The sequence below is a fragment of the Oreochromis niloticus genome, linkage group LG7 (genome assembly GCF_001858045.2).
Source record: "Oreochromis niloticus isolate F11D_XX linkage group LG7, O_niloticus_UMD_NMBU, whole genome shotgun sequence".
NCBI classification, from domain to species: Eukaryota; Metazoa; Chordata; class Actinopteri; order Cichliformes; family Cichlidae; genus Oreochromis; species Oreochromis niloticus.
This window is the reverse complement of record NC_031972.2, coordinates 37,573,665-37,593,216: the sequence shown is the minus strand read 5'-3', so window position 1 is coordinate 37,593,216 and position 19,552 is coordinate 37,573,665. Positions and strand designations below refer to the sequence as shown.

General features: G+C 45.6%; 1 protein-coding gene across 3 annotated transcripts in view; it reads right to left on the bottom strand.

Annotated features, from left to right (window-relative positions):
- The window catches only part of gfra2b (GDNF family receptor alpha 2b), a 116,329-nt gene that overhangs the window by 27,684 nt on the left and 69,093 nt on the right, over positions 1–19,552 (bottom strand). For all 3 annotated transcript variants that reach the window (XR_003220974.1, XM_025909143.1, XM_005458314.3), the window contains exons 4-5: positions 17,571–17,770; positions 14,496–14,683 (exon numbers count right to left, since the gene is read on the bottom strand). Coding sequence is in view for 2 of the 3 variants with exons in the window: in XM_025909143.1 (XP_025764928.1) it covers positions 14,496–14,683; positions 17,571–17,770 (388 nt within the window). In the remaining variant the exon portion in view is untranslated. The remainder of the gene's footprint in view (positions 1–14,495; positions 14,684–17,570; positions 17,771–19,552) is intronic.

Below are 19,552 nucleotides of genomic sequence, written 5' to 3'. Positions count from 1 at the left end.
CTCAGTTTCTTTACTAATGACACTTGTGTACAAGGAAGGCCCAGCACCGAGGACAACCTGCTCAGTGACCTCTCAAATACACAACAGTTTTTTAGGTAGCAGTATTTAAGGCCAGTTTGAAGCTCTTGGACTCAGTCGGTTCAGACGGACTTACCGAGTCCAGTTGGTCTCTCTGTGTTCTCACCACCTTCCCCACAGTAAAAGCAAAAAGCACCGCCTTCATCAAGTCTGCAGCAGTATCACAAAACCACAAAGACCTCAGCTGATCTACCAGCTGATCTATCAGTAATATATGAGTGCTGGCAGTACAGTAACAGCTATAAATCAGTCAGGATGGCCAAGTAGAAAGAGTGAGTGGGTAACGTCCAAAGGTTATCGGGCTGAACCAACACAGAACTCACAATGTTTGATGCTTCAGTTCAAAAAGATTCAAAGTCACGACGAACAGCTTGAAGCAGGAAGGTCATCAAGCAGCGTTTCTAATTCTGTGATTCGAGTCTGCAGACAGCACAGCAAGTCCTCTGTGATGATTTAGAAGGAAAATCTGGAACACAGAGCAAACTACAAGCTCCTGCATTCCAAGAACGGTTGAAGGGAAACAATGAGTGAACATGCACGGGTACGACCAAAGCCTGTTACACCATCTGCACCAGTTATGCTTCCTGTTATGAGTCACCCTGGTGACTGTTGTGTACCTTATGATGGGTTAATATGGGGGCCATGCATGTGGCCTGGGTGTGTGTCTGACATCAGCACCAGTTACACTACCGGTACACATTCATAACTCTAGCACCTCCGTCTCCTTCTATCCCAGCATCCTTTCTGTCATACCAGTCCTCAGCATGTCCTCGATAACTGCATCCATCAGTCTTCTCCTCTTGCCTGGCAGCTCCATCTTCATCCTCAACCCTCCCTCCTCTGCACATGTGCAAAACCATCGCAGCCTCTCTGACTCTGAGTTGTCTCTCTGATGGAGCAGTTTGGAACAAGTTAGGCTAAGACTGACGTCAAACACCACGCCTGCATACTCACTGTCATCTCAGTGTTTGGTTACTGCAGTAAGGACAAGGACTGTCGTAAGCCTCTACTCTGCTGCAGCAACACAGTTTTCTCACCAACGTCCTGCTTCGGTTCTTTATCGGCTCTTTGGGGTCAGGTTCTGGAGGATGTCCACCTTCAGTGTTTCAGATTTCTGTTCTCCATTGGCCAGAGGGGGTGGGGGTGGGGGGATGCTGAGTTGTTGCTGCTGTTTATCACATGCAGGGTTTTCTACAGTGCAGTTAGAAACATGAGTGCCGAGTTTAGCTACCTTTGACACAGGAAGTCTCTTTTTCCCACCAAAAACCCTTAAACCTCTTTTTCTATTTCTTTTTTTTGTTGAAATAATCATATTTTCAGATCTGTACTTTTTAATTGGGCTTTGGGCTCATTGTGAGGCACTGAATTCACATCAAGCCTGTTAAATATGTCACAATCCTGTCCAGCAGTGTCCAGCATGTGCCTGCACCCGTTCCTGTTTCCGCTGGAGGCTCAGGTGAGCCCATCCAGCAGTTTTTCTCGTGTTCTGGAGGCTTAGGAGAACTAGTTCAGCTTAATGCTTATCCACCACCACTACAAACTTCATTACAACAACTCTCTTGTCAGCTCTGTTACCTGCTCAGCTTTCAGCTCAGTCTTCAGCTCAGGCATCAGCTCTGTTTCCAGTTCACCCATTAGCTCTGTCACCAGCTCAGTCAGTTGCTCAGCCACCTGTTCAGCCACTTCCATCCTCTGCTGGAAGCTCTGGTGAGCTCATTCAGCCAGCAGGGGACTGCATGTCACTAATAAATCCCGGACAGACTGTTTGCACTGCACAGCCACAGCCGTTGCATCCTGTGCCAGCCATGTGCCCCGTGCAACTACAGTTAGCGTCCCTTCTGCTGGAGGTCTCCATACCTGCTGGCCCTGCCTTTGTTCCTGCTGGAGGCCCAGGAGAGCCCCTCCAGCACTCCGCGGCTCCCTGTTTCCTGGGCTCCTGTGCCTTTCGTGGGCCTTTTGTTTCAGACTGTTTGAGTTCCAGGTTTTCTTGTGAACCTTTTTGTTTTATTGGTCAGTTTCAGGGTCAGTTTTAGGTTGTTTATTTAGTCTCCTCTTGTTTGCCTTTGTATTTTTCTATCAGCCATATTAAATGGCTCACTTTGTTTATATCAAGTTTTGTTTCACATTCATTCGTGTCTGCATTTTGAGTCCAGTCCTCACTACATACAGTCTGCCTCAGCCAGACTGTGACAGAATATTTGCTGAAGTTTAGAACGCTCAGTCAAATTAATCAGCTCTTCAAACTTAATACAACAGGCATGGAAGCCATGACCCAGAAAAGTGGAGTCACATCAAATTTTAAACCTGGCTTATAACACTGAACATCTTATTAATCTCTTAATTAATATTTTACTCATGAACAGAAAGACTGAGCAGGCACAGGTTTGGTTTTGACTCATCTTTGGGACCGGATGTTTCAGACTCTTTCCTCCACTCTGTGAGACCCGAGAAGACTGATGACAGGAACCTGAGGGCATCATTGACGGGTTCATATCCAGACTCTCTGAGATCAAAGCTCCTACCATCACCACTAAAATAATCAGAGTATTTTACCCTGAAACAAAGTGCTTTACCCGTGCAGGAAGTAGTTAGCATGGTGACAAATGAAGGTCAGAGAGCGATGATGGCAGAGCCAAAGACAGCAGAGGAGTTGGGGCAGATTTAGCTGAGGAGTGCATTCTGCCGCCTCTGAAACCACTTGATCAAATCCTGCCGAGCGCTCATCTCCCTGCAGGGCTCGTTAAAGTTTCATCTCCAGTAATCATCAACCGGCAGAGAGATGGAGCAGATGTACTGTACGCTGCCTGACCCAGGATGTTTCCTCTGAATTAGACTCAGACCCTCGTAATACCAGGACTCTGGAACAGCATGCATGAAAAAATATGTTTGAAAAAGTGCAGGTTACTGCGCTGAAGTGTTCGTGTGACAGCGGCAGGAAGTTCCTGAGCGTTCAAGTCTTTCTTTGATTTGATGTGTTTCCATCGTCTTGTGTTCAGACATGTTTGTATGAACTTCTTCTTACGGTCATTACATTTAGCACGCTCTTTGAATTTTGGTTTAAAGGTACCGGCTTTACAGCCACTGCTCAGACGCTCCAGGCAGCAGCCATCATACAAGTCCTGAACTTAGCCGTCTACATCAGATGACAACCGAGGCTTCGGTTTGCTGCTCCACTTCATGGAGATTTATTCCATTAAGGGACCAATTTCAACTCATTAGCCTCTGTTTAGATAACACTTTTATTTGTAACATTAGCTAAGATATTTTTCCATATTTCCTTTAATAATCATTAATATTTTTATTAGAATTTTAGACAGCAAGTGTTCATGAGTCATGTCTACCCTACAATATCTTTTGTTTAGCTGCACGTAGCTAGCCTTTTATACCATCTGTTCAGATTTATGTTCAATCATTTTATTATATTACACTGAATTTTTATGGGCTGTGTCCACAGGCAGGGTTCTCTCTTCAACTTCATGAACATGAAGCCAATGTTTTGAGTACAATGTAACTGAAGTATATAAAATCAAAGATTTATTTACCCAAACAATTAATCTTTAAGTAAAATGTCCTCAGTGTGAAATGAATGTGTAACAGTTGAGTAAATTTAATTCGAGCAGAACATTTTATATTTTACAAAAGTATATGGAAAATTTAAAATTAAAAAGTCAGAATTTCAATGTGAAGTTGAAATTCAGAGTCTCTTCAGCAGAGAGGTTTTTCCTTGCTAAGGTCACAACACAAACACAAAATATAACCAATCAGGATGGAGAGTGTGCAGACATGACAACATCAACACTGTAAATGCCCACGGAGCATAAATGCATCACTTGTTCCCAATTAATAAATAACACATTCACACAGCACAGACTATTACACACACACACACACACACACACACACACACACACACACACAAACTCACACATTAATATTTAGTGTTTCTGCGATAAATCAGATCGTCCGTTTCCTCTCATGACATTTCCACGAGTGTACCGGAGTCCTCGCTGCAGCTGCATCGTCTCTGAGCTGCTCTCATTTATCGCTGTGCGGTGTGTTTGTGTCTGTGTGTGCATGTGTGTTTGCGGTGGTGTGTGTGTGTGCAAGTGAAGGTGAAGAATATTAAAATGAAATTACAGCGAGGCTGAGTGAGTCTAAATGCCCTCATTACTGACTGTCAGGCAGCATGATGTATTTGCAGTGACAGACACACTCAGGCCCTGCTGGAACGAATGAATCCAATTAGCTCTGCTGTACATCCTGACAAACACACATTAAAAGTGTATATGGTGATTTATAAGAGCTTCCATCAGCCGTCCATGCAGCATGTATGTTCCCTTATCCTCCACCTCCTCCTCTTCATCATCGACCTCGCCCTCCTCCTCCTCCCCCTCTGACCCTGACTTGTCAGTCATGGTGTAACAGACTCACAGATCCCTCAAGAGTTATTCAATTATCAGGTTTGCATTAACAGGGATAAACAAAGCACAAACACACACACACCTATGTGAATACTCAGCGCACATTAATGCTCACTAAACAGACCTGTGTGGCATGGGAGAAAAACAGGACACCAGTGGAAATAAACGTCCTCAAACCTGGAGAAGCTTTCGTGAGCGGGGTATTTCAGCTTTAGGGGGCTCACACTCTTCTACAGTGAGGTGCGTCCATCCTTCAAGAACCCAAGAGGAGCAGTGCAGATCATTGAACCAGCTCCTTGCAGCCTCGAGGGCGTGTGAGAGTTTTTCCAGACAGTCTCTCGTGTTTTCTGGACCTGGAGAAGAAATCTGACTGCAGCCCCTGTACACGTGCTTGGTTTGCATCACCATAATGGACAAACGGGTGGGCCTCACAGCCTGTTTGATGTGTTTCTGCGGGTGTTACCAAGCAATGAGTCCACTGCGGCACTTTCGCCTCAAGTCTGAGGCCAGGGTTCGAGAAGCAGAACGCTGGGGTGAAGACTGAGGAGAGTGTGAAGGATGTTCTGCCCTCACCTGCTGTATCGAGGTGTGGGCGGTGACTGAGGTGGAAATGAGCTTCCACTGAAGGAGTGTGAGGGCTCTCCATAGGAGAAGAGCCACTGCTCCTTCACATCAACAGCCGACCACAGCTGGGCTGGTTTGACATCTGGCCTGCATGGCGCCTGGGTGACCCGGGGTCAGCGCCGGGACATTACGTCTCTCTGCTGACTTGGGAACGTCTGGAGAAGGAATACAGTTTATGACCTTCAGATGAAACAGCTAAGCTGCTGCTAACTTTATAACTCAGCTGAACCTGAATCCTCTCGTTCAGGGACGCCTCGATCGGCCGTGCTGATCCTGTTATTGGAGCCTTTCAGCGTTTTTAACTCAGCCATGTCTCAGACTGATTTTGGGTGCAGAACTGTTTGTTATCAGTTAGAGGATAATCAATGTGACATGTCATAAGCAAACGATCATGAAGTGATCACAAATCCATGGTTGATGAATATGATATGCAGATTTTGTGATGGGCCATTTAATTATGATTAGTCATCTATGGTGTGTAAATGCTCCACATGTCGTCATGAGTTAGGCACACAGTGCGAGTGAGTTCATTCATTCACTCATGTGTAATAAATGATTTATGATTTGAGTACTTGTTGGTGCACATGCCTCGACAAACTTTTGATCTGATTATGAGATTTATTGTGCATGAAAAATTAAAGTGCAGACACTCCAAGGAAAACAGACAGGTTAACACGGTGGATTCACACCTGTTTAAAGAACCACCCCATCAACTCATCAGCACTGAGAAAACACAGGAATAAAAGTTCCACAAAACAACAAGACGCAGTGAAGCTCATCGCTACATCAAGAGCAGCAGAAAAACAGAGCACTGCAATCGCATCAACACACCCATCACTGCTGACATTATAACGAGTTCAGCTTTCAGCAGCTCAACATTACACGTGTGAATACTCCAGGGTCCCTGGACCACTGCTGAACCCCCACATGTTCACTGATGAGAGGATATAAAACTTGAATAAAAGTCTGTGGATGCAGAGGAGTGAAGCTCAACATCAGGTTCCATGTTCAGAAGCAATCAGCGCAATTAGTGCTCACATCAGAAATGTCTGACAGCAGGATGGACTGTCCCTTTAATCCTTCCAGCTGCAGCGTGTTCCTAAATCCAGAAATAATACAGGACCACGAGAGCTCTCGTGTGCACGTTTCCTGTCCCTGTCCTTGTAAAGACCTCAGGACATGAATATGACACCGCCGGGCGCCGCACGTACGTAGATATAATTAGAAAAAGATTCAGTGCATGAGAAAGTGCAGAGAAAAGCCCCGCAGCATGAGGGTAACTGAAATCAGATAACTATAAAACAAGCAGGATGTTCACATCAGTAACACTGAGCTGTGACAGTGGATCATAAATCCATACGGCCGTCTGTATATAAGTACTTTATATGAGTATCACTTTGCTTTCTACTCATTTAGATGAGTAGAGCACCTGAACAGCAGCGTGCTGCTTTGAGCAGAGTCTATTTCACATGAATCTGAGGACGTATATGAGGTAAAGTGTTGAGGGGTCCCACAGGGATCCATTTTGGGTCCCGTGTTAATCACCATGCTAGCCCTGGGGCTAATCGTGCAGAGCGATGGCCTTGGCTGCCTGGTCTCTATGTCCTGTTAAAGCCCGTCAGCTCTGGTGACTCATACACTCGCTCTGCTTCATGGTGCAAAATAATCCCACCCAGCACAAGCACCGCCATTGGTCTGTTCTCTTGTCTGGGCCTCGTGACCTCAGAGTGACCTTTGACTCTGACCTGTCTTTTCTGTCTCAGTAGGACTCAGAGCAGGTCATCCACGCTGTCCTTTGTCCTCCACATCAGTCATCCTCTCACACAGTTGAGCTTCACCCCGGTGGAAATCTGAAGAGCTCAGACAGACGAACTCTGCAGCCTCTTCCTCTTCCTATCTTCTTCTCTCCTTAAATTTTTTAAAACGATGAATGCCGTCTGAAAGTTTGACCTCCTTTTTTTCATGTGTGTGATTGTAAGAATACTTGCTTTCTCTCATTTCCACTGAGTTAATAGTGATAACAACTGAAATAGTTGAAATAGTTGTTATCACTTAAAGTAACTAAAGGTAAAGTAATAAAGGTCCCTGTGTTTGTTAAGTTCCTGCTGATGATTAACTGTGCAGTTCTCTGCAACTCCAACACTACTCAGATTTCATTAGGAGCCTTTACTCTGCCGGGTTTACTGACATTACCCTTTGTAAGGTGAGTAACTACAGACTGGAGCAAGGAGGTTCATAAATGATTGGGAGGGCAAGTTAGCTCATGATGGGTAAGTTAGCTCATGATGTCGGTGTGTTTCTTTCCTGTCCTCCTCAGTATTTGGAGCTGTTATGGGTCTAAAAGCAGAAGAATTCCTTTTTCTAAATTCTGTGAACTGATCCTTTAATAACTCCTAACTTAACTTGTGATAGACTTGTTGGAGCTTTCCGCCGGGACACATCTGGCAAATGTGAGGATTTATGTGCATCAGATTCCTTGTGACCCCCATCAGACTGAGAACGCTCGCTGTAATGACAGCAGGGCGTATGCAAACACATACACACACTCATGCGCCGAGGTGCGTGGCACTAAACTGCTTCCCCAAACCCGCCAGCAGCGACGGAGGCAGCGGCTCAGTGCTGTTTTAAGGCGAGCGAGCTAATCTAGGAGCGGCAGCGCTCCATTACACGGTCAGTGAGGTGGGGTGGTGGCGTGATGGAAATAGCTGCCTCTTTTCTGTAGGTCACAGAGGACGCTGGTACACGCACCAGGCCCGCCCGCTCGCGCCGGCGTGCGTGTGATTCATCGCATTTCCTCTGCACTCGTCTGAAGCCTGCTTTACGGGGGGGGGGCAGTAAGACGAGCTCACCCTGTGAAGATGGAGCAGAAAGCAATATAACCATGAGTGTGACCGAGGGCGAGCCATCCTGATGCAGACGCTGGCTTGTCAGCTATGCTAATATGTAAATATGCAAATGAGCATTCCCACTCAGGGACTCTTAATTAAAGAAACACCGAGAGAAAACAAAGCAGCTGATCACCAGACACAGACAGGAAACTGCGTGCAGCCAGGTTAAACATTCAGGAGGAGCGCCACGGTGATGCCACCAATCAGAGAGCAGCCCCTACCTGCCGCTCGCCCTCATATTCAGAACAAACAGCGCCATGTTTGCTCATCGTAATGAGATCCAAACCAGGAGCTAAATCACTCCACAGAGCGCTGTTTGGAGTTCAGAGCAGCTTCAGTGCCTTGCTTTGTTCTCAGCCCCAGAACCACAGCCGGAACCACAGGCCCAACTAAATACTCACGCCCGAGCCCTCAGACCAAACCGCCGCCGTGGCCGGCCTCAGAAAGACCACACATCTGATACCGGACGCAAACACCACCTCTGTAGATGCACTGAAGAGAGAACATCCACCAGGTCACGGCAGCCACGTGCTAAACAAGTTTCTAAAACCCAGTCACGTCAAGTTATTTATGAGCATGGTGGACCAACGTGCCACACAACTAGCTGGAAAAAAGCAGAGCAAGAAAATACTAAAGATTAGAAGAAAGAAAAGTGTCAGAAACTAAAGATGTAAAGACTTCAAACAAAGGTTTTAAAGATGCTGAGTCTTGGAGAGGTCATAATTTGAAGAGCCAGACCGCTGAGCCGCTGACCTTAACGAGCTGTTAGCACTGTGCTTAGTTAAAGTTCAGAAAGGTAAGAGTGCTAATCCATGTACTGACTTCAAAACAAACAATAAAATCTTAAAATCAATTCTAAAGCGCACTAAAGTGAAAAAGAGGGAAACACAATCTCGTTTACGAGCGCCTGTCAGGAGAAGAGCTGCAGATGCTGGAATCAATAATCAAGCCTGGATGAAGTGAAAGCATGAATTACTTCATCAAAGTCAGCAGATGAGAGAATGTTTTTAGTCTCTGCAAGTCTAAAAGATGATTCCCTTTCAAGTCAGGTGTTATAAGTACAGTTATGTATACCAGGCATGAACAGGTCCACACCTGTATATGGACAAACCCTCAGCAGCCACGATGGACACAAGGACAGTAAATCGTGTAAATTAACAGGTGGTGTATACCATGACTCCATGCAGAGATGTGCAGGTGAAGCCTGAGTGCACACAGGTGAGTGTGTGCTGACAGCGGGAGCTCTGAGAGCTGCCGCCGTCTTTGGCTCAGTGAAAATGAACAGTAGGTGTGACTGCGCTCTTATTTGAAATGCAAATAAAGTCCAAAAACCTTTTAGAGCACCCCGTAGGTTTCTCCTACATTACTTGTGGCAAAGGCCATATTTAATTACTCCTCCTGTCACTCAGAGTCCCTCCCCCAGCAGTCGCTTCATCCCGGCTGCTTTCAGCCTCAGCGGGAGACGAGCCACCCTCCGGGGCCGCCGAGACCCGGAGGACCTGCGGGATTCCCGCGATTATGCAGCTCTCCGCTCTCCATCCGGGGTTAATGGAGGCTAAAAGGAAAAGAACGAGCCTGCTCCGGATTCTTTTTACAGGCAATCAAACACGATTCATGCTCCATGTGTGATACCGGCGTGAAGCCGTCACCTGCTGCACAGTGCACTCTGAGGGGCGGGAGGGGACTCGTGGGGGTGTCCTGGGGACATTTATTTGGATTTTTGCCTTCTGGCTCTCAGCTCTGCAGTGCTGAGGTTCTTTCGGTGGTCTTACTCCCACTCCCACTCTCTGATGTATCTGCTGCTTCTCCATAGGTCACACTTAGACACCGAAACCACAGAAACCTCCTGGTGCTGTCACCGAGAGGAGCTTGTAAAAACCTGGGAGCTGTCTGCAGGGGCAAAGGATCATCTAAATACTCCACCAATAACCACGTCATGACTTTCGGGCCACGCCGCACCCACCCAATAGCTGACATAATCTCTCCATACATAACCCAACATGAGCCACTGCCCGAACTGGACTCTGGACTTCTCTGCCAGGTTTCTCAGTGAGTCCTATAAGCAGCCCGGGTTAGACCCCGAGGAGTCATCGAGGAGTTGAGTTTCTGAATCAGCTGATTGAAGAGTGGAGGAGCTTTCCTGCATCATATGTTGGAAATACACGTTCCTAAAAACAACCTTTGCACATGTGGGAGCAATAAGAGCATCAATCCATCACCTTCACAGGTTCTTCACAGTGAAGAGATCCAGCCTGCTGTGGAGGAGCATCGCTGCTACTAAAGCAACAAGCTGCCTTTGATGGGAAGGGAGCTCAGCCCAGCAGGCAGGTCAGCTGTTTACATGCTTCTCTCTAAGCATGCTCAACCCGCTGAACTGATACCCACATGGAGGACAAGGTTTGACAGAATATGTGACTGAAAGCTGACAGCAGGACGGATAGAGACGGTAAACCCCGGAAAACTGGCAGAACAACCTCAGAGTGAGTTCTCTCCAGCCACCGTGTGAGAATTAAATATGCCGTCTGGTGCACTAACAAAGGATCTCAGTTCATCCTTCAGGTGTTAGCACCTTTCCTCGAGATTAACAAACCGTCCCACCCACATCGCTGTTTGTTTCATCCAGATGGTTTAAGGTCTGGATTCTGGGAATACCTTTAGCTTGCATCCCCTTCTGGGGTTTTTAAAGGTCGCCTGGCATTTACATGTAAACAGCCAAGTGACTTCAACGTGAGTCACTGTGATTCTTACACCTGCTTCAGAGGTTATCCTCCAAACTACTGTATTTTTCGGACTATAAGGTGCTAAAAATCGACAGTGCGCCTTATGTATGAATTCTGGTTGTGCTTACTGACCTCAAACCGATTTTTTGTGGTACACGGCGCTCAAAAATCTGTCAAAATGTTTTAACATCACTTTGGTAAGATATGAAGCTGCACCGCTTGATGGACTGTCGGAGCGTTACGGGTACCGTAGTCAGGAGCCTTGCGGAGTAATACGTACTAACATAATATTATGGTGTGTCTATAAGGACCCCAAAATGGCACCTGTTAAGAGACACGCTTACGGGCCGAAATCGCCCACCTGTTAAACTCAGACACTGAAGATCAAGAATTTGATGGATTTCTGGAAGAAGAATGAACTGAAAAAGTGAGTGTATCGTTCTGTATTTTATGTGTTACAACTGAACAATGTTGAGAGTTATTGTGAATGAGTTGAATAAAGTTTGAATTATGTGACAGTTTTGTTTCGCTTAATGCACCTTATAATCCTTGTGCGCCTTCTGTAACAAAATAGACCCGTTCATTGATATTGTGCCTTATAATCCGGTGCGCCTTATAGTCCAAAAACTACGGTACATTATCAGTTGTAATCACACATAAATAAATCCAGGACCAGGACAAGAGTGGGAGAAGATCCACACAAGGACCCTCTGGCTGTTTGCTGACCGCTGTTTCATTATCAGCTCATCTGAAAAAAGGACCTGATCTCCTCTTTAAAGGCTGAAACTGAAGTTCACATGAAGAGGTGGTTGCATAAATCTTATCTGGACCAAAGCTTCACTTTGTTCACTTTACTGTTTCACCATAGGCACCAAGTGTACTAGGGCTGGCATCTGGAACAATACACAGCTAAAAATGTCATATTAAATTAAAATGTAATATATTTCCAAAGCATAAAGAGTACTTTATGAAACGTACCTGTACATAACGTTAACCTTCATGTCACAGAGCTTGAATTTCCACCAAACCGCACCAGTGGAGCTCAGGGTGCACTCCCCGTCATCAGATACATGCACGAAACAAACGTTTGACCTTTGAACTGCACCCCGACACTAACACAGAACCAGTGAAAGGACGCTAGCGGTCACAGTGATTGAATGGTTCTGTCTGCTCGAGCCAGTAAGCAGCCTTGGTATTAGCATTCAGAACTACCTGAAAACAATCCAGGGCAGATTTACTAGTTAGGGAAAAAAGCGATCGACAGATATCCATACAGGACGAGACTGAGTACATCAACTTACACCGTCTTACACCCCAAAAATCCCTCCAGAAGCTTCAACTGGTTCAAAACTCTGCTGTTTGCATTATCACCAGAACCCCCTCCTACCAGCACATCACCCCTGTTCTTCAGGAACTTCACTGGCTCCCTGTGAAATTCAGGATAATATACAAACTTCTTCTGCTCGCCTTCAAGACCCTTTGTAACCTTGCTCCTCCTTACCTTTTTGACCTGTTAAGCACTACCTGTTCTGCCCACTCACTTCGATCCTCTTCTTCTATGCTCCTTCTATCCTGTGCCTTCTTTCCGCCTCACCACCATGGGAAGCAGAGCTTTCAGCTGCTCTACTCCCAGGCTGTGGAACTCTCTACCCCCAGATATAAGAAACACTGATTCCCTCCCCCTGTTTAAATCTCAACTCAAAACCCATCTGTTCAAATCTGCATATTCACTGTGAACCCACTGTTTGTTTTTGTTTTTATTGTTCTTCATTTTGTCATCTCTATTATATGTTTTATCTTATTGCTAAGGGTCCTTGGGTGTCTTGAAAGGCACTTTTAAAATAATTTAAATAATAATAATAATAATTATTATTATTATTATCATTATTGTTAATATCTATAGAAACTATATACAGGTATAAGTAGGTACGGAAGGACAGGGACTGATGGAAGGCACATTATGAAGATCAAGAACAGACGCCCTAAATTATCACTGATCAGCAGGATCACCACGTTTCATAAGGCAGCACCCATAACCTCTGTCTGTGTGGTCCCTGGCAGCACTCAGGCGGTCCGTTAGCATCAATAATAACCTGATCGATATATGGATGACTGATAAACATGTGTCAGAGTTGACTGTATGTCCACTGTGTTCGCTCATTATCTTCCTGCCGCTGTGACGGCTCACCCTGCTCTAACTTCAAGTTCCTCTTCATGTTGTAAGCCCGACTCGTGCAGGTAATCAGTCCTCGTTACAGATGTCTGTGTTTATTTGTATGAAACATCTGGAAACACCGGCCTGACTGTGTGACTGCACATCTGATATTTCTGTTTCTCTGCTGAAGCGGCTTCATCACTCAAAACCACGAAAAGACAGCATGTGCTCACTTTAATCAGACAAGTCCATCAAGTGCTTAACCTCCACCCTCAAGGCTTAGTGCGCACACACACACACTAACACACACACTCACCACTCATACATGAATAAGCTTGATGAGATGAGTCTGACCCCAACTCTGTGCTGAATGTGTGAAGGTGCTGAAAGGAAACAGTTTGAATCATTAAATGATGGCAGTGAGCTCTGTTAGCTCAGCCTCAACGGCCAGGCTGAACCAATGAAAATGCTGAAAATGTGGAGCAGAAAATAAAAAAACCAAACAGGGAGTGACAGACTGAAGGTGGCGATAAAGCTGACCTACAGGAACAGGAGGCCTGATTCCAGCGTGAGATCTGCTTCCAGAGCCCGACTAACAGGTTCAGGTTCAAACGGTCATCAATCCAAACACAGCTCTGTGATATTAATAAACGACTGAGCTGTAGTCCATGAAGAGCATCCGCACGTAGCTCTTCCTGTTCTCCAGATGGCTCAGCGCTCTCTGTGAAGGGCGATGGACCAATTTGCTCTGGAAGCAAACTGGTGTTGGTGGAGTGAGGGGGGTAGAGAGTCTCTGATGTACAGTTTTCCTCATATTTTCTCACCACTCTTTTCTTCTCACATTGTCATATTTGGAACTTTATTATATAGGATAAACTGTTTTTAGTGTTTTGATTTTTCTAACTGAGGGACAGGAACATATGCACTGTGAGTGCTTTTAAGGTGATGATGAGATTAAGCTTGACTGTCTTCAGATGCGGCTAGTTCAATGGAGAAGCATAAATCCAGATGTTTAGAAGACCCGACCTGCACATGTGGAAAAATAGATTTCTTCTGTTTCAGAGTGTAAATATTTCCTGCAGCTGTGGGTTTGAAACTGTGCATAGCGTTATTTCTGATGATTCCTCTAAGTGTGTGGCACCTTCGCAGCATCAGTCACATGACCTAACAGCGCTGTCTCAGGTCAGGTGCTGTCTCCATCAGTGGATTCAGCTCATGCTCACGCAGGGAAAACCATCCAATCACGTGTGAGCCTTTTCCCGCCAGTGCTTCCTTCTCAAGGACGCCTGGCCTGTAGTCGCTAAAGGCAGTTGTGTGTGCATGAGTGTATGTGCATGTGTGTGTGTGTTTGTGCGTGTGTGTGTGTGTGTTTGTGCATGTGTGTGTGTGTGTGTGTGTGTGTGTGTGTGAAATGCTGACTTGCCCACTTTGAGCCTCTCTCACCTTTAAAGCTGGTGCTTATCAATCAAATGTGTAATTTGCACCTGAGAGGCTGTGAGATTTCTCCCCATTAAGCTCTTGAGCTGCTGATTTCTTTGATTAGCTCCTCCTCGGGCTTGGCGGTAATCATGCTGAGGAGCCCTAATAAGGCCTAACAAGGGTGGCTCACCTGCACAGGGCGTCCGAGCGGCAGGTGCGCCGCAGCTCCAGACAGCTGGCTTTGTGCCTCTCCTGGTGTGAGCAGGACGGGACGATGGTGCGACGGCGGCGCTCAGCACATGCCTGGTCCGGGCACGAGCAGAAGAGCAGGGGGTAGCTCAGCTCCCATGACACCCGCTCGAAAAACTGTCGCAGGGCCTGAAACACACGGCGCAAAAAAAAAGGTAAACAAGACGAGGAATGGAGGAATGTGGTACAGGTGATTGAGTGCAGCGAAAAAAGTGGGATTTTCGCTAAAAACACGAAACTATTATTCCTTAATATGAGAAAAGAAGCCTGCATTAACAGTATAGCACAGCCTGTTAAATAATAATATCACTTTCCTAAGTGCCGAGGGAGACAACCGCCTGGCCCGGACTGGTGTCTGCATTTATCTGGAATATAAACTAGAAATTCCCAAATTAGGAAAAAATATCTGGAAAGACAAAGGGGCAAAGTGGTCTGTTTCACTGAGGAGGGATCTGCAGCATCACTGGTCCCTTTGATTTAATCCTCACTAGCTTTACGACAAACCAGTGAGACTGGTGTCCACAGGTATCCACATGGTCGGGACGCTGAGTAAAATGTTAAAAAGAAATCTGAATGATTCAAAAAGAGCTTAGATTTTTATTTAAACTGAATTTCCTCAGTTTAAACACGTGACATGTTTTCTGTTTTCTACTGAGAATAAAATCTAGATTTCTGAGATCACTGCATTCTCTTTTTATTCACGTTTAATTCAGTGTGAAAACTTTGTCAGGATTGGGGTTGTACATGGATAAAAGTTGTTCACGTCACACCTGCAGGAGGCCCTCAGCATGAAGCTCCCTACACGCAGCTTCTGTGCTGATGTTAATTCGGAAGGAGATCTGGAACGCCGCAGTGACCTCAGTACTAACATAGCGTTCCACTAATCTCACTTACAGCTGATTAAGGAACAACCAGGAGGAAACACTTTTTCAAGTGTTACAGCGCAGTGACCTCTTTAAACGAGTCATTCTTTCACTAATGTTTGTAGAGGCGAGGTGCTGGATCTTATACACCGGTGTGAACGGGTCTGAAACATCTGGGCTCAAAGATCAATAGGTCTAAATGTTTTTGTTAGAATCCCGGTGAAGGCCTAAACTTCTTTGGAGGCAGCTCATTTGTTTTGCTCGTTAGACTTGTCAGAATTGTTTGCGGCATCATTTGGAGTCATAAACTGTAGATAGAAGATGGACTTTGCCTGCAGTCTTTCTCATGTCCATCAGGGGGTGATTCCTCAGGTCTGATTGGATAGAAGTCTGTTCGAGAAGTCTGAGCGTCCTGTTCGACTGGTCTCTGAGCTCAGTTAACTGTTTCCTGTCAGGTGTGACTGAATCAAACAGGATGTTACCTTTTGCATTATTATAATTGCAGGGTCGTGACCTTACAATATAAAACGCCCTGAGGCAATATTGAAGCTGAAACACGACGAGTCCAGAATTACTTCGGCCGTGATGTTTCCTGACACGCTCAGAGAGGATGCTCTGGATCCTCACAGTAAAATCTGCTGCACTGAATCTGTGTTTGAACATCTTCAGTGTCACTGACTCACAGTTGGTTAAAAACTCCTCAGTACTCTGAGCTGGGAGCAAAACTGGCAGTTTTTCTGTAGGTGTTTGGCTGTGGCCCGGTGATGAGGACACACAGACTTATTGGATTTCGGAATATTCCCGGGAGTCTGTGATCCATGGAGCCCAGAGGTGTTCAGCTCAGCCTCGGAGCTGTGGAGCTGAATTTAGATGCTTTCTCAGGTGGAAAATAACCATATTAAAAAAGCATTTTAAATGCTGCACTTTTACTTGACTGTTTTTAAAGGTTTTATTCCAACAAACAGTTTGTGTAATTCTGCCACTGATGTAAAAGCAAAAGCAAGGAGGAGGAAAATGAAACATTAATAACCTTTTAGCCTTTAGAAAGCTTTTAGCGTCACAGCCTGCACAGCGCTGACACCATAACACCAGCTCTGCAGTCCAGGCACCGTCACATCATCACCATCATCAGAGAGAACCTCGGACGGTTTAAACATGGAGGCCGCGAGGTTTGAGCCTGAGGGTGCCACAAATGCTATAAATGATGCTCGATCACTGTGAAGTGCGCTGAGACACGGGCAGCTGTCAGTGCTAGCTGTGTGCTAACTGCACATGTGCATATGTTTGTGCTGGTGGAGCATTTTTAATGACATCATCTGACCAATAATATGGCTGCTATGAGGTTACTGTACTAAAAGATCGTCTGAGAATAATTACATAATTTACACCTGCAGGTATCATGACCTAATAAACCGATCAGTCTGTGAGTGCTGCATGCTCTCAGTTTACATGAACTGGTTTCAGTCAGAGGCTCATGTGGCTCAGAAGGAAAAATAGTTATTTATTTAATTTTTACGTTGGCCTTATTGACAGATACAGTGAAGAACTGGCAGGAAAGCAGAGGGAGAGAGAGGGGAAGACATGCAGCAAAGGGCCGCGAGTCAGATTTGAACCTGGGCTGGCCGCTCTCAGCCGTACGGCATGTGGGTGCCTGCTCAACGCACTGAGCTCAACTGCCAACCCGAGCAGTTATTAACGAATCAGAAGGTTGGAGGTTTGACCCCCTGCTACTGCAGTCTGCATGTTGAAGTACCGTTGGGCAAGATACTAAAGCCTGGTGCATCCATCAGAGTGAGTGTGAGTTAAACCACTTGCTTCAGTACAGAAAAATGTGCCTGTGTGACCAGGAGGATGAGGTCTGAAGGACTTTCAGCACTCAGAGTAAAACAGGGCTTATTAAGCATCCCCTGCCTGTGACCTGCAGCCTGGGTCAGAGCTACGTTCCCTGTCTTTAAACCGCCTCCCCGCTACATTTCCCACATTCCCTGCCTCTGACGCTGGAGCAGGATGCTGTTGTGGAGAGGTTCTGAGTTTTTTTTATCTACGCTGTGTGAAAGTGTGAAATAAGCTGAGCTTCGTGCAGCTGAGCTGAACGCTGGGCAGTTTTCTCACTGCTTCAGGATTTCCCCTCAAACTTGAGGCGCTGCACCCACCTTCTGACACCGCTTCCTGCTACACGGCTCCTGATAGCCCGCAGAGGGTTGCGGGGGCGTGGTCTTGCTGCAGATGGAGTTATAGGCAGATCGGAGACGTTTACACGTCTCGTTAAGGTTACAAGCCTTCGCCGCATCCAGACAGGGGTTACAGGGTTTCCCTGCCTCGGAGCAGGGGCTCATCTTGGTCAGAGATGAATCTGCAGAGAGAGAAGAGATAAAAGATGAATTAACGAGACTCATACACATCTTTGTGCCCGAGCTTGCACTAATTTGTGCGCTTAATGAAATAATCTGCTGAAAGATAATTGAACGTTTTCAGAGAGCGACTTGACTTTCTGCTCCAATCAGCAAGGCTGTAATCACTCCACTCGCGGTGCTCTCGCATCTCCCAAAAGACACTTTTAGACTGAAAGCTTCGATTTCTGTTTTTCTGCTTCTCCACTTACTTTGAAAAGTCCAAAGGCCGGAGGTCAAAGAAAAACAAAAGCAGAGAAACTCAGAGGAACAACAGAAAGTCACCTTTGACAAAATAATAAGAACACTACTACGGCATGCACCATTAGACACTTCATACTCGGATGGCCACAGAGTCACTCAAAGTCCAAATGTAAGAAAATAAAGGAATTTAACATCTATGAAGACAGTTTGAATAATAACTACAGAGAAGCTTCACTTATTGTAGAAAAGTGAACATTTCGCCTCCTGTCTATTCTGGCCGGGCTTGTCCTCCAGAGAGGAGGTTAGCCTGGGAACGCCTTGATGGTTCTGGATAAGCTGGAGGACGTGGTGAGAGGGAGGTCTGGGCTTCCCTGCTGCTGCCCCCGAGACCCAACTTCAGATCAGCAGAAGAAAATAACTGAATGATTTAATGTGTTATTTTAGATTTTAACTTTTATTGAAGTGGATGAACAGCGACCAGCTTCGATAATGCACGGCACATTGTTCAGTCACAGTTTTAATAACACGTGAACTTTTGTATTAACATGTTTTCATACAACATTTAACATCAGTTTATTTAAAGTGTTTTTCTGCCTCGCTGTCTGGAGTATAACGTGTAATGTTGATAATGAAGCGGCATGGTTCATTATTGAAGAATCTTTTTTTTAGTAGACTAAGAAATTAGTCGCCAGGAACATCTCTGATTTATCTAACCTGCGATCTTTGTGTAAACCCAGTGACATGTTTGTACTGAATAACATATTAAAACCATACGAACGATGTGTGACTGATTGCTCCGTCAGCCCTCTAGCCTGCACCCGCATGTTCATGCCTAATAATCACAGGATGAGAGCAGAGTGATCACAGATCACGTCCATCAACGTGATTGGACAGGTTAAAGGTCATCATTGTAACTGTGTTTCTTCCTAAAACGGAAAACTCTAAATACAAAGCTGAGATTTTATAAATGATATTTTTATCAGGATATCTGAGTTGTTGTGATGAATTCAGATAAACTTAAATGAAGAAGAGCTGTCTTTCTTTGGCACGCTGTACGAGCTCATGTGACTAATCCTCCGTAATCCTACGTAAACCACTTACTGCTTAAGTTTGCTCCATCATTCAGAGCCAATCAGTCTGCATCCTTCTTCAAATATATAAAACTACTTTTATATATTGGACGTGTTTAATAGAGAGACTCGACATCCACAGAAACATTTTAACAACTCAAACTGTGAAGAAAGAAAACCACACAAAACAGCAATCAGCGCCGCATACAGACCCACAAACAGACACAGAACATGCCTCCGTCAGTCAGGGCTCCCTGCTCTCAGAGCCAGCTCACTGTGACACAATCCTAAACAGCACAGCATCCACCTGCTCGCATCCACCCAACAAACAGCAGCACAGGGGTCTGTCCTCCCTCCATCAACACCTTCAGCTCCATCAGTGCACTCACCATGTGACCTAATTAGGACTGTAACAAGAGGCAGTGAGTGGAGGAGATGGAGGTTTGGTTCTGTCCTGCAGCTGTGTTAGGG